The sequence below is a fragment of the Cricetulus griseus genome, chromosome 2, assembly GCF_003668045.3.
Source record: "Cricetulus griseus strain 17A/GY chromosome 2, alternate assembly CriGri-PICRH-1.0, whole genome shotgun sequence".
Classification (NCBI taxonomy): Eukaryota; Metazoa; Chordata; class Mammalia; order Rodentia; family Cricetidae; genus Cricetulus; species Cricetulus griseus.
The window spans coordinates 318964785-318980464 of record NC_048595.1 but is presented as its reverse complement, the minus strand read 5'-3'; the positions used below and the strand labels follow the sequence as shown (position 1 = coordinate 318980464).

At 40.7% G+C, this 15680-nt stretch overlaps 1 protein-coding gene across 8 annotated transcripts in view; it reads left to right on the top strand.

The window, feature by feature from the left end:
• The window catches only part of LOC100758657 (baculoviral IAP repeat-containing protein 1b), a 106155-nt gene that overhangs the window by 8558 nt on the left and 81917 nt on the right, over positions 1-15680 (top strand). For 5 of the 8 annotated variants that reach the window (XM_035440525.1, XM_035440522.1, XM_035440524.1 and 2 more), the window contains exons 2-6: positions 4988-5029; positions 6637-7204; positions 7652-7751; positions 12477-12558; positions 13349-13400. In XM_035440525.1, the coding sequence (XP_035296416.1) occupies positions 6640-7204; positions 7652-7751; positions 12477-12558; positions 13349-13400 (799 nt within the window). In that variant the 5' untranslated portion in view covers positions 4988-5029; positions 6637-6639. Of the gene's footprint in view, positions 1-4731; positions 4891-4949; positions 5030-6636; positions 7205-7651; positions 7752-12476; positions 12559-13348; positions 13401-15680 lie in introns of those variants that run through there. The other 3 variants (XM_035440523.1, XM_035440521.1, XM_035440526.1) reach the window with 3 other exon arrangements.

Sequence of the window (15680 nt, the reverse complement as noted above, 5' to 3'; positions counted from 1 at the left end):
TAATGCAGCTTGTGTTGGCAAACATGAAGTAACTAAGCAAAGCTGCCAAGTCATGGCAAGTTCCTTCTGTAAAGGGGAGGAACAGGACCAGCCCTGGCAGGGCTTCAGAGGGATGGATGATTCCTGGGAGGTGGTGGCAGGAGGGGTGTTATATACTAGTGATAAGGAGCTTTTTGTTTGTTTTTATTAGGTACTGTTAAATATGATCATTTCTACATGATTGCCAGATGTATCTTTAAATGAAAAGATGTACTTTACCTTAAAGGTCTGTAATTTGGCCTAACACTCAGGAGACTGAAGCAGGATGATGTTAACTTTGGGGCAAACTTGGGCTTATAACAAGACTCTGTCTCCAAAACAAAATAAAAACAAATGGAACAAACTAAAACCTTCAGTTTGCTGCAATTTTTGTAGAATTATGGTTAGTAGAAAAATTCCAAACTAGAAGAAACAGATGAAGGTAGAGTATGTAAAATATGTTATAAAGAGGGTCTGTTAAAGTCTACCCAAAGGTATTTAATGGAACACTCCTGTGGGATAATTGAAGTGCTGAGAATGCAGGCAAGGATCTGTGGTTTGGTTGTATGTGGTTAGTAAGGTGTTCCTAAGTTTGTGCCTTTGGTTTAAGTAATGATTCGTCTTTCAGAAGTTCTCTAAATGGATGAACTTTACATGTGATCCAGATGTTGGGGGAATAGATGAGAGAGGCTGTTGTAGACTAACTTGGTCATTTGCTCCAAATTGTGTTGAATGATGACCTAAAGATCAATATCATCCATAAGGAAGGACACAATGTAAACCAGATGGCAATGTTCAGGTGAATCATAAGAAATGAGAACAAAAAAGGACCTTATAAATGGGGTTACTTATGAAATGTCAAAATATGGTAATTTATGCTAATGGTTAAATAGTGTGTTTCACCAACTCCTCAGATTGTCAAAGCATCGAAGTCAGTTTCTCATTTATTATAGCCTTGCTGAATTAAAAGAACCTTTCTGATGACACAGAAGCAGAATCCACAGTCTCTTTAAAGCAGTTGTGATGGGTTAGCATGGTGGGAAACACCCATTATCCCAGCATTCAAGAAGTGGAGGCAAGAGAGCTATGTGAACTCACTACAGGGTCAGTTCTCATCTCAAATGGACATATCAAAGAAGCAATAAAATTCCAAGTAGGCCATTTCTTTTAGTGCCATGCCTGTTGCATCTGTACAGTCCTAATAAGCTTCTTTTCTTACTAAATGAAATAGGTAAAACAACAAAGAATGTGATGTGATGAAGGTCTTGGGCCTGAAACGAGGACCTGAGAGCTTTTATAGTGATCTGGGTAAATGGTCTGAAGGTAGTGAGGAAACGGTAATGGTGTGACTAGACCATGGTACATGATGTATTGCCTTATCTAAACCTGCTAATTAGAAGCCAAGGACAGTTAATTAGTATGTATGAAAATGCACTTACATATTTTAGAGTGAAAAATGCCTACACTTGAACATTAATGTGTACACTAGTATTATTTATAAAATCTGAAACAGTATAATCAAATCAAATGCTTGGATAAATATAATTGGATAAATAAGATATATCATACATATACAGAAATGAAATATTTAACAAGGGAGCGTGAAGTACTGGTTAATGCTATGAAGCTTGAAAACATTATGCTAAGTGAATGTAACCGAACAGGACTACATATTATAATTTAGTCTTGTGAGATCTCCAGAATACGGAAATTTAAAGAAACAGTGTAAATTAGGGACCCATCACTCTCTGCTTCCTGACTGAAGGCACAGTTGGACTAGCTACCTCAAGCTTCTGGCACATGATGATTTCATGCCATAGCCACTGTACCCTGGAACTATGGTGTAGAGATTTTAGTATGTGGCCCTCCCTCTGCACAGGGATCTCCAGGGAATGATCAGGGAGCTTCTCAGTGGGAGTGACTCACACTCATCTCTTTTCTAACCTAAATTTCACTATGATTCCCACCATGGACCTTGTAACCCTCCAGTCCACAAATACTTGCAGACACTCAGTCCCTGCCTGAAGAGCTTAGGTAGAAGAGTTTAAAAGTCAGGCCAGTCAAGCCGCTTCAGGCTTCTCTGAGATATAACCTGGAAGGGATCTTTTTCTCTAGATGATTCTTTAAAAAAATTTTTACTCATTATTTGATATATATATATATATATATATATATATATATATATATATGTTAATCTATCCAAAAATTTATTGGCTCTATATATTCTGTGACTTTTTTTTTGTTTGTTTTTCGAGACAGGGTTTCTCTGTGGAGCTTTAGAGCCTATCCTGGAACTAGCTCTTGTAGACCAGGCTGGCCTCGAACTCACAGAGATTCACCTGCCTCTGCCTCCCTAGTGCTGGGATTAAAGGCGTGTGCCACCACCGCCCAGCTTCTGTGACTTTTTATGTTAAAATCTTTTGGCTATTTTCTTTAAAGCTTTCAAATGTTATTTTAATTTATTCTTTGAGATTTTATACATGCATATAATGTATCTTGATCATACACTGCCCTCCTTAGGCCCACACATACCCCATACAGGTCCCTTTCCCATCTTCATGTCCCCTTCCTTTTTTTTCCCCCATAATCAACTGAGTTCAACTAGTGCTATCTGTATGGGTATGGGGCCATCCTCTGCATTATGGGCAATCTACAACTGGCCATACCTCTGGAAAAAAAGACTGTGCCACAGTAGTCATAAACTGCCAATAAGCTATTCAGCTGGGATGGGATCTTGGGAGCCACTTCCCTGTCTGTGCTAGAATGCTGACTGGCTTCATCTTATGAGGTCTTGTGCAGTTGACCACAATTGCTATGAGTTCGTGAGTTCAACGTCTGCGTCCTATCCAGAAAACAGCATCTCATAGCTTTCCTCCTCATTCTTCAGCTCTTATTATTATTATTATTTTTGTCCTCTCAATCCATGGTGTTCCCAAGGCGAGGTTGATAAAGATGTCTCATAGAGGGCTGACAATTCAGCAGCTTTGATTCTGAGAACTTTGACCAGATAGGGGTCTATGACTTGGGCCCGCTGCAGAAGGAACTTCTTTGACCAAGATTGAGAGCAGCACTAACCTATGGGAATAAACATTAATATTCAGACAGCAGCTTCACAACATAGCCATAGAGCAAAACATCGGTAATAGGTTGCTGCCCTGGTTGGCTTTGGAGGTCAGCTTGACACAGCCTAGAATTATCTGAGAGGAGAATCTCAATTGAGGAACCTGAAGGAACAGATTGCCCTGTAGATGTCTGTGGGATATTGTCTTGATTGTTAATTAACATCAGAGGGCCCAGCCAGCCCGCTGTGGGCAGTTCCATCCCTAAGTAGGCAGTCATGAATTATCTAAGAAGGCTAGCTGATTATTAGCTGGTCTGTGAGCCAGCTAGCAAGCAGCATTCTACACAGTCTATGCTATATATTCTTCTTTGCCTGTGAAGTGGGTTCCTAGTTGGAGGTAATGCTGTGTGGAATAGCAAGCAGGCCTGTCTTCAGGTTCCTGCCTTGATGTCCCTCAATGATGGACTGTGACCTGGACTTCAATGCTAAGATAAACCTTTCTTCTCTAAGTTGCTTTTGACCTTTGGTCATAGCATTCATCACAACATCATGAAAGAGACATAATTAGAGCAGTTGCCCCCTAGGGTATTCCGCCTGGTGGTGGTGGGACACACCTTCAAATCCAGCACTAGGGAGGCATGGCTCAGCAAGTAAAGGTACCTGTCTGTAAGCTTGACGACCTGAGTATGATTCATGGGATACACTTGGTAGAAAGAGAGGACTCTTACAAGTTGTCCTCTGACCTCCACACAGATGCATTGCATGAGTGTTTACACACACACACACACACACACACACACACACACACACACACACACACATACACACACACACAATTTCAAAATGTAATAAAAAGAATGCATTAAGTTACCTGGCATTTGGGAGACAGAGGCAGGAGGATTACCACAAGTTTGAGGCTATACAGAGTGTAGCTCAGGGATACCAGTCCTCTGTTAAAGAGCTGGTGCACACTTTCCTTTTTATTCCTATTTTAGAAGAAATTAAAAATTAAGCTATGAAAGGGGAGATGACACCAATGTACATTTAAGATGCTCTTAAAGGATATTGTTTATTTATTATTCTTTTTGGGGGGTTCAAGACAGTTTTTTTTTTCCTCTGTGTATCCCTGGCTGTCCTGGAACTCATTATATAGACAAGGCTGGTCTCAAACTCAGACATCTGCCTACAGACTAAAGGTGTGAACCACCACAATTGGCTACCACAGAGGATATTTAAATTCTCTTGCTTACTGTTACAAACTAGTGATGTAAAGTTTCAATTTGATTCAACTATTTGTTCAACTGCTCTATTTTTGTATGCATGAATCCAAATTGTCTGAGATTGAACTGAAAGTTCCAGTTAACCAGATAACCATTAGGAGGGGCTGGTTAGCTGGGAAAAACAAGACCTAAAAATGACAAAATTCTTAGGATTTATTTGGGTTCCTCTTAATAACTCCAACTTACAAAATTAGTGTACTAGATAACCACATTGAGATAAAGTTGAACAAAAATTGGCTGTTTCTTGATTCCTGGAGAAACCACATACATGTTTGAAATTCTTGGCAACCTCTGTTTTCAGAGTTACTGGGGTTGGATGGGCAGGTGTTTGGAGAGAAGGAGTTAATTTCTTTGTGGTTTGGAACTTCATAGCCATTGTCCAGTGGGTTCAGATGAGGCCACACAACCTCAGTTCCAAGGAAGTATCAGCTACATACTTGTGGGTCTACTGGAGTCTCTTGTGAAGGACCTCAAATGCCACCTCAGATGGCCACTGGAAGTTGAACTAGAAGTCATCAAAACTTCTGACAGGTCTTTTCTCTTGGGAAGTCAGTTCTCGGTTTGTAAGCAGACTTTCACTCCTGTTACAGAGAGACACAAATTCTGATATGTGAAATCCCTGTTGCAGGAAGCCACCTGAGGAAGAAGCAGGACCTTGACCATACTGAAGGTAAAGAACCTCAGATGACCATTAGCCAGAGCCAGTGTGTGACATTCATCAGAACCTTAAAAATATGCATGTAGCTGACTCAGAAATTCTTATTTCAGGGATTTATTCTGAGGAAATGTTAAAGCTTGGGGAAAAGGCTTTGTTTTGTTTGCATATTGAAATGTTTGTTTATGAAGAGAAAAATGGTAGTGGCCTAAATGCTTTGTTGTAGGGGAGTCATTAGCCATTAAGAAGCATTACAGAAATAAACAAAACAAACAAACATACAAACAAACAAAAAAGTACAGCACGGAAAAGAGATTGTCTTGCAAACCTTAGTTCAGTCTCTGGAACCCACTGTGGGAGGGAGGTTGGAGAAAAAGAAACCAGCTTCCAAACATTGTCCTCCGACTTCCACGGGAACACTGTGGCATGGGTGTGCCCATACTCAAAAATCACAAATATGCACACACGCAAAGTGTTCAGGGAAAACTGAGGTTCCCTTTTTGGGTTCTTAGTCTTGTTAATTAAAAAAAAAAAACAATCAGAAGGAAGCCCAGGGATCATTTTATGAGAGTTTCAGGGGAAAACAGTGGAGCAGGCAAGCTATCAATCATGGCAGTTGCCAGAAGGAGAGAAATGGAGAAGAGAGAAAGTTAGGACCAAGAACTCAGACAGATTCAGCAATGGAGTTCAACAAGCAGCTGCATGGGTTGTCTTGCAGACTGCAACAAGCAGTCTTCAGAGACCTCCCCAAATGCAAAGTCTAAAGCGTCAGGAGCCCATGCTTAGGCTTTTGGTCAATATACAAAGAATGAGATAGAAAGAAAAAGGAAAAGTTACAGGTTGAAAGAATTTTATTTCTTTATTACTTATTTAATACATTGGTGATACACTTGACTAGAGATTGTCTAAACTTGATGCTTGCCAGGAGTGGTTCAGAGATGCGAATAGCCCAGTGCATGCTGGAGTCTGAAGGAGGTGTGTGTGTGTAGTATATATAGGTTATTACAAGAGGGAGATGGGCATAACCTAAACCAAATAGGGTTCCAGGCTAAATAATCTCCAAATAGGGTTCCACAAGTTCTAGGCTAGTATGGGATCCTTAGCATGAGTCTATCTCAGAATAACAATCAAAAAAAAAAAAAAAAAGGAAGCCTTTATAAATGGAACCAGGTCTATTTGTCTTGTTGATTGTTGGTCCTCACGGTCTAGCCCACTTGCTTGACACACAAGCAGACACAGCGATTATTTCTTAAGTAAGCAGCTGAATACTGATGTTTTAGAATTTCCCAGACATATCCTCTTTTGTTTTGAGAATCCAAACAATATATTTTTTTCAATATCTTTTGCTTTCTTTAAAAGCTGAGAACATGATCTGTATTGAAATTTTTTATTACCTTTATTTGGTTGTGTGGGTCATTGGGCATGGGTATGTGTATCACTATGTCCATGTGGTTGGAGGTCAGAGGACAACTTGTGGGAGTCAGTTCTCTCCTTCCACCATATGGGTCCAGGGATCGGCTGCAAGTGTCTTTACCCACTGGGCCACCTCATGGCCCTGAATGCATGCTTTTTATAATAAAGACTATCACTGTCACTGCCATCTGCTTTCCTTTTCCTTCTAGAAAATGGCCACTCACGGGGAGGCTTCTGAGGAGCGAGTTTCCGAGTTTGACTATGACTTTCTCCCTGAGCTCTCTGCTCTTCTTGGTATGGATGCAGGTCAGCTTGTGAAGAGTCAAGAAGAAGAAAACCATAAAGAACGAATGAAGATGAAGAAAGGTTTTAACTCACAGATGCGTAGTGAAGCCAAACGATTAAAGACTTTTGTGACCTATGACACATTCAGCTCATGGACACCACAGGATATGGCAGCCGCTGGGTTTTACCTTACTGGGGTGAAACTTGGGGTTCAGTGCTTCTGTTGTAGCTTAATACTCTTTGGTACCAACCTAAGGAAAATTCCCATAGAAAGGCACAGGGAATTACGTCCTGAATGTGAGTTCCTTTTGGGCAAAGATGTTGGTAACATTGGCAAGTATGATGTAAGGGTGAAGAGTCCAGAGAAGCTGAGAGGTGACAAAGCAAGGTACCAAGAAGAGGAGGCCAGACTGGAGTCCTTTGAGAACTGGCCGTTTTATGCCCATGGGACATCGCCACGTGTACTCTCAGCAGCTGGCTTTGTCTTTACAGGTAACTGGATTCCATCTTATGAGGAACTTGTGTAAAATTTAAAGTTTAGTTTCATGTATTTATTTGTGATATTTGTCAATTATTAACTATTGCATTAGCTATAAGTCTATTTCATTAAAATTTAACAACTAGTATAGCATTATTAGCTTGACCTATGTGTATAAAATAAAAGGTTACTTTTCTTTAAATGTGGACGTTAGAAAATATTGCTGTGGCCTGAGGGTATAGCTTGGTGATAGACTGCTTAGCTAGCATGTGCAGGGCCCTGGGATATTCCTATGTAAGATAACTATGGCTAGAGGGTGGAGGTCCAGTACTTGGAAGGGGGTCATTTATGGAGGTGGGACTCTGGATGTAGATTCAGCCAGAGAAGTTTGGTACAGTATGATAACCAAGACACATCTAGTTCCATTTCTGGCCATTCAGAACACTTCACTACATCTGCAGGTAAAAGGGACACTGTGCAGTGTTTCTCCTGTGGTGGATGCTTGGGAAACTGGGAAGAAGGAGATAATCCTTGGAAGGAGCATGCCAAATGGTTCCCCAAGTAAGTGAATACATATTTTATGCTTAAAAAAATCTCAGTTTTTAAAAAATCAAAATGAAAATAGAGACAAAAGAGCCACATTGTTGGAGTAGTCCCTTGAGTTCTGATCTTTCTCTTATTCAGTGTAGGATCACCCAGAATTTTTCAAGCAAGGAAGAGCTGGTCACATGAGCATACAGGTGGATCTTTATGAGTTCCAGGACAGCCATGGCTGTTACATAGAGAAACCCTGTCTTTAAAAAAAAAAAAAAAAGAGAGTGCAAGTGCATGCACATATGTGGACTGCAGGTTGGCCTAGCATGTCTTCCTTTTCATTCTCTACCTAGCTTGAGACAGGAACACTGAACTGAGCTTGCAGATTGGCTAGACTAGCTGGCTAGTGAGTCCCTAGGACCTGCCTGTCTCTGCTATTCCAGGGCTAGTGTTAAAGACATGTGTGATAACCTTGATGTTTGGACCGGGGATTCAGAGTCTAGATCCCCATGCTTGTGCAGAGGAGTTTTACCTACTAAGCCATCTTCCTATTATCCCCCAAACTAAGATAAGTTCTTGTGAAGCAGCACTTGCAGTATTTACCTTAACTAAAAAATGAGTTAATCTACACAAGGGTGGAAATGGTATATAAATAAAAGAAAATAAGAATTTTAAAGCTTTACAAGTAGTTTCACATACTGCAGAATATGTACCAAATGAAATGCTTGCTGGGTGCAGTGCACACACCTGTAATCCCAGCACTAGGAAGATGGAGCCTGGAGAATCAGGAGTTCAAAGCCACCCTCTGCTAAAAGACAAGAGGACCAAATATCTAGGTTCCCCATATCCCAGTGCCACCAGGGAAAAAAAGTGTTTCTGAGATTCAAGGTTTTTGTTATTGTAATAGGGCAGGGATCTTTAGATCCCTGCTTAGAAAAAGTACATTATAATGACTTTTAGTGATCTGTTTAGTACTGGTTTTGTAATTTTTTGTTACTAATAAAGTTTTATTCCTTTCACTGGTTTTCAAACTTTCATAATGGAATAGCTCATACAAATAAATATTTGTCAGTAAATATTTCATATATCTCCTACCACTATTTTCCATGGAATAGCAATAACCAGGTTAATTCAAAGTGAATTCCAGGGACCTCACAATGACATTTGCTGTTACTATTACAGCACATAAGACTCTTTACAAACAAGCAGAACCACAGCATCATTATGTCTCCTAGAGAAAGATGACCTTACTGCTAATGTCAGATATCTCAATCAGCATTTAAATTCTCATCTCCCTTCATCTCTTAATGTTTTTATGCATTTTGGTGTGGGGCTTGGGGGGTGCTGTTCATATGCCATGATGTGTGTGTATAGGTCAGAAGATAGACCTGTAGGTGTGGGCCCCAAGTATCAAACTCAGACCATCCATCAGTCTTCGTAGCAAGTATATTGCTCTCTTAGCTGTCTTGCCAGTCCAGAGTTAGAGATTTAATTTTTCCTCATCTTTTCCATTGTCATTTATTTTTTAAAGAAGTTACTTAATCTGGCCTGTATAATCTCCTACACTTTATACTGGGCTGAATGTTTTTGTTTGTTTGTTTGTTTTTGGCAGTGTCATTCTGTAATTTTGGCAAATTGGTGCTTGAGTTGAAAGGGCTTCTGTTTTATAGACACAGTCCTCTTATACATCCTAGGCTGGCCTCAGCTTGACCATCTTCCTGTATCCACCTCTGACATGCTAGGATTGTGGGTGTGTGCCGATGGGCCTGGAAGATTTTTTATTTTCTTTCCAAACATGTGTAATCTACTACTGTGTACAGAAAGGTTTGTGGGTAGATGCTAGATCACCCACAGACCAAGTATGCAAGTATTTATAAGTATGCAAATATGCAAGTATTTATAAGTATGCAAGTATGCAAGTATGTATAAGGCACCTTGCACACAGAGATCCACACCTCACAGAAATTAAAGGCTAATGTTTAAAAGGTAATGTTTAAATGGCAACATAAATATGCACAATTCATGTAGGGTGAGCAGCTTTTCAGAAATGCTTCAACTATATAGCTACCTGCTAGAAAATATACAGAAAATGTTCTGAGACTCAAATAGAAATCAAATAGATTTATATTGTCTCATTGTATATTGGGCTTGGGTTTGCTGAGCAGTGAGGTGGCAAGAAAATTCCACATTTTACTTTCTTCACAAATTATTTGGAAAAGATGTCTGAAAGAAAGTAAGAGAAGAAGAGGCTAGGAGGAAGAGAGGAATGAAGAGGAAAGAAAAAAAAAACAGGTGAAGGCAGAGTAGAAGGAGGGAGAACAGTTTCCTGGAAACCAGTGACACGGTTACAGAGATGATGAGTCCACGATTAGCAGATCATAGAATGCCATGATGGCTTCTTGGGAGTTGGCAGTGTACAATGCAGATGCATCTGCTTCATTCCAGTCTCAGACAGAACCCATGATGCTGCTCCTGGGCTCCTAAACCATCTCTGGTCCAATTGGTGTCCGTTATTCTCTGGACAACTGCCAGCCATGTCATTGACAAGTAATTGTGTGACCAGTCCTAGCTAGACCTGCACATCTGCCTCCAGTGGCCCTTTGTCCCTTCTTTGACACAGAGCAGAGGGAACATGACCCACACAAGAAGAGGAAACAGTCCAGAGACTGGCGCCACAGCTTGAAGGAGTAAGGCCTGCTTACACAAGAAGTTTCAGATAGAGATGGACTGAGGCAGGCTTGCACATGCAGGCTGCCTGACTTCAGTCCTGAAATGAGGCACTGATCCTCTTAGAACCTTGAATGTGAAATACAGATAATAATAATATATAGCTTGTAGGTCTTGCAAAAATCTACCATGCATTACACATAGTGACTGATATATCTTCCATTTGTTTGTCAGCATGAACACAGGGCTGACATCAGAACTCAGTCTCCAAATTTCGTGTTGTTTTATTCATCCTTAGTTTCTGAGACTTCAATTTTAAACACTGGCTTGGCCACTTCTTTTATGAAATATCAGCAAAACATCTGAATATTTTCTTACATATTTTAAGACCTGAGTAATAAATGTAAACTGATATCAGTATAATTTTAAGTTTTGAAACATGGACTTGCTATGTATCTCAGACTGGCATTAAAGTCACTATTGGCCTTTCTCTGCCTCCCAAGTTCTTGGATTGCAATTTGTATCATCATGTCTGGCAATTGTAATAGTTTTTAAAACACCATTTGATAAAGTAACATTGAGGTGGGAATGATGGCACATACCTGTAATCCCAGGCCTTTCGAAGTAGAGGTAAGAGGATCAGGAACTCAAGGTTTTTATCTTTGCTATCCAGATAACCTAAGGTGAGCCTATGTTGAGATCCTATCTCAAAAGAAAAAGAAAAGAACTGAAATGCTTTGGAAGCAAATTGACTTATTATAATATTTTTAAGGATCGATATCCTCAATTCACTGTAGGCCACCCCAGGTCCTTCTTGCTACATGGGTTACATTCAGGCATAGAGCATGGAAAGATATGAAAAATGGAGCCAGGATCCCTGGTTGCCACAGACGTTGAATGGAAGCCCTTGAGACTCCTTGAGTCATGTGATAGAGTTCATCTTCTCATTCAGTTAGAAGGGAACAGGGTATTTCATCACCCCCATTGACAAAAGAGCTCTCAGCCCACTCCTTACCACACCATCAGAAAAAAACGTCAGTGTCAGGTAGAGGAATATTGTTTAATATTTAAAGTAGTTTTGTTTTTATGGGAAAGGAGTGCCTTTCAGAAGGATGTTCAATACTTTTTAAAAACCAAAATTAATAATATCTGTTACTTCAAAAAGTTTTCATGATCTTTTTGTTTAGTAGGTGAAATATGTTACACAGAATTTTCCTATTTTCTTTTTACTGTCACTGACTGATCTGACCACAGGAACTAGGCTCACCCTCTCAGAAAGGCAAAGTTTTCCCCACCCTGTGTACTGTGTATCAGTCTCTTTGATAGCTTGTCTTGCACATTTGGTTTAAGAAGGTAACAGCAGAGTGCTGTGGTGTGTGCTCACAGCCAAAGCTGCTGCTCAGGCTGAGGCAGAAGATTGCTTCAGGCCAGGAGTTTATCATTAGCTGGGCAACAAAGGAACACTTCATTATAAAATAAAAATAAAAGTAATCTAAATATTCAATTTTAAATCATCACATGTGTTGTCACTAATGTAAATAAAAAAACAGTGGTAATTCTCATGAGTAAGGTTTGGGATGACTTTTTAAATACAATATATTTTGATTAGCTTCCCCGCTCCAGTCCCTCTCAGATCTTCCCCAATTCACTACTAAGCCAATTTTGTGTTTTCTCTCTGTTTCAACACACGCGCGCACACACACACGAAAACCAAAACAAATAAAAACTAGTAAGACAAAAAACAAAACAAAACCCCAAAATGAAACAAATGCCCATAAAAATATTATGGAGTTTATTTTGTGTTGGCCAACTATTCCTGGTCCTGGGGCCTGTCCTGGAGTGGGTTGTCACCCAGTGACTCTCCATTGGAGAAAACTGCGTTTCTCTTTATCATCAGGTATCACTTGCAAATAGCTTCTTGGTTAAGGGTTGGACCTGTGTCCACTTCCCCTTTCAGTCCTGGGTCCCATCTGGTTTGGACCTGGGCAGGACTGGTTGGTGCCTACTATTGGGGCAATAGGCTTTTATTAAATACTCATTGTGATTTAGAACACCTCTTTTTATTGGGATATATTTTAATTATAGGTGTGAATTCCTTCAAAGTAAGAAATCCTCAGAGGAAATTGCCCAGTATATTAAAAGCTACGAGGGATTTGTCCATGTAACGGTAATTCACAACAGCAAACTCTACCCAATAGTGTATGTTTATTGAGGATTTTTTTTTTCATGGACTCATTCTCCTGCCTCTCATCTGCAGAGTGGAGACACAAAAATCTTGTCGTCTGCTAAGCTGGAACCATGTAGACGTGGTTTTCTAAGCTGGCTTTGGGTGGCTTCTGCTGCTTCCTTCCCTCTGAGCCCACTGCCCTTCTCCTTCTTTCTTCCTCCATCTTCCTTCTTCTGACTGAGCCCACTGCCCTGGCTTCTTTCTGCTGCCTCGAGCTGGATGCCCGACTCAGTCTTCTGCCCTAGTACCTGGCAACAGCAAGGTTTCCTAAAGTGGTGGGAAACCTAGCCCAAACAGAAGCCAAGGGAGGGTGTAATGGTTGGTGTCTCAGAAGCAGCATCTGCAGAGCATGGGCTGAAATCTGGGTGCAGTTTTCTCGGAGGAAGAGTTGCTCAGTTGGAAAGGTCCTTCTGAGGTGAACTCCCTTCCCACGTCTCAGTTCCCCACGAGTCAAAATGCATCTGTGTGTGTGACTGCAGTTCTCTTGCTGAGCTGCCTGTCTGGTAAGAGCGACCCCGAGAAAGTTCCCATTTGCCACAGGTAAACTTTCACTGATGTTTTTGTACTGTGTAAAAATCCCAAAATCAATAGAAATCAAACTAAGGGAGTGCTTTGCCATCAATTCTGCTCTCTAATGAAACTTCACTTTGGTGAGGAAGTCGTCAGTTGCAGGTCACACATAGGTGTATATTGTATAAATGAATCAGTAACCTGAATTTCTTTCCCTCAGGGAGAACATTTTGTGAATTCCTGGGTCAGAAGAGAATTACCTGTGGTGTCAGGTAAAACCTCAGGCACGTTCCAGATGCTTTGCTTCTTCCTTCCTTCCTTCCTTCCTTCCTTCCTTCCTTCCTTCCTTCCTTCCTTCCTTCCTCCTTTCCTCCCTCCCTCCCTCCCTCCCCCCTCTCTTTCATTTTCTCTTCTTCTTCTCCTCCTCCTCCTCCTCTCCCTCCTCCTCCTTGGTGCACCCTCTCATTTTTAGCCGGTTCATTTTTCTCCTTTAAAAATTTTCTCATGTGATTTCCGCTTTTATGGGATGACTCAGTTAATTTTTTTGTATTGATTGTGTGTGAGGGGGAATTCTAACCACATGGGCATGTAGAATAATTGATTTATTTATCTTCAAGTTAGAGGGGTTTTGGTGTGTTTGCATGTATGTAGCACCCTGGAGTGTGGTGTGGGGGACTACTTTGGGGATTTGGTTCTCTCTTTCTGTCAAAGCAAAAACACAAGTCTCACCTTACAGGGGTGTCTGTAACTATCATAGTGAACAGAGAAATGATTCAGGTGAGGTGTTGTGGAATATTAGTTTAAGATGTGTTACATTCATTTATGCTGTGGAACATTTGTGTAATGATGCAAGATGTGTTGCATCTTTTATGTTACGTTGTTTAACTCTGTGAAGCTGTGTTACTTTGCCTGCCTAAAACACCTGATTGGTCTAATGAAGAGCTGAATGTCCAATAGCTAGGCAGGAGAGGGATAGGTGGGGCTAAGGAGAAACCTCTGCTTGAAAGGAGAGATGGGTGAGAAAAAGAGAAGGGAAGAAGGATACTAGGGGCCAGCCACTGAGCTACCCAGCCAGCCACTGGGTGAGAAGGAAAGAAACAATATAGAGTAAAGAAAGATAAAAAGCCCAGAGGCAAAATGTAGTTGAAGATAAAGGGGATAATTTAAGTTAGAAAAGCTGGCTAGAAGCAACCCAAACTAAGGCTAGGCATTCATAAGTAAGAATAAGTTTCTGTGTATTTACTTGGGAGCTGGGTGGTGGGCCCACAAGGAATAAAAACAAACAAACAAACAAACAAAAAAATCAACCCAACTACAGTAATGTCCAAAATGAAATTCAGGTCAGCACAATGTAACTGGTTTTGACCCAGAACCCTTAAGCCTCAGACCCATGGGATGGCAAAAGTTTTTTCCCTGGGTGAGGCTCAGAGGGGTGGGAGAGCCTTCTGGTCTAGTGTGAACATTCACAGTGTGTGTACGTATGAGTGTTTATGAATGATTGAACAGTGTGTGTAAGAACTAGATTTATCCTCCCTAATGCTTGCAGCCAGAGACTACTGTCCTATAGAGACAGCCTATGAAGACTACTTAACCTCACCCCTGAGATGTATGTAATAAACTCACTTAACCCCACCACTGCGATGTATATAATAAACTCATTTAACCCCTCCCCTGAGATGTATATAATAAACTCTAACCCTTCCCCTGTGATGTATATAATAAATTCACTTAACACCTCCCCTGCAATGTACATAATAAACTCACTTAACCCCTCCCCTGTTGTTGCTGGGTTTCTTTCCTGCCTGGCCCTACAGCTGATGAACTCCAAATAAGCACATAGATGCTCTATTAATTATAAAACTGTTGACCAATGGCTAGGGCTTCTTATTGGCTAGCTCTGTTTTAATTATTAACTCATAACTACTAATTTATGTATTTCTACATGGCCTTACCTTACCAGAAACACCTGGCATGTGCTGTCTTCTTGGTCACTACATGGTGTCTCTTCATGGCCTCTCTCTGCCTTCCTCTCCCCAGCCGTCCCCTGATCTGGTAGCTCTGCCTATCCTTCCTGCTTCTACTGGCCAATCAGTGTTTTATCCATCAACCAATAAGAGAAACATATATACAGAAGAACATACCCCATCATCCTGTGATGTATATAATAAACTCACTTAACTACTCTCCTGCATTGTATATAATAAACTCATTTAATCCCTCCCCTGTGATGTATATAATAAACTCATTTAACCCCTCCCCTGTGATGTATATAACAAACTCATTTAACCCAACCCCTGTGATGTATATAATAAACTCACAGAGGTTCCCAGTTGTTACATAGTTGGTGCTTGCTCCATCAGATTAAGTACAGCCTGCCCAATCCCAGCTTTTCTGTACACATGTCTTTAATTTCTTCTCACTGTTATTTCTTCATTCCCTTGTCACTGCAGTCAGGGTCAAGTCCAAAGGCGCACAGGCTGCAGTGCATGGCAATACTGGAATAGTCTATTTTCACACAACACCTTTGTGTCATTGTAAACAACCAGGTCAAG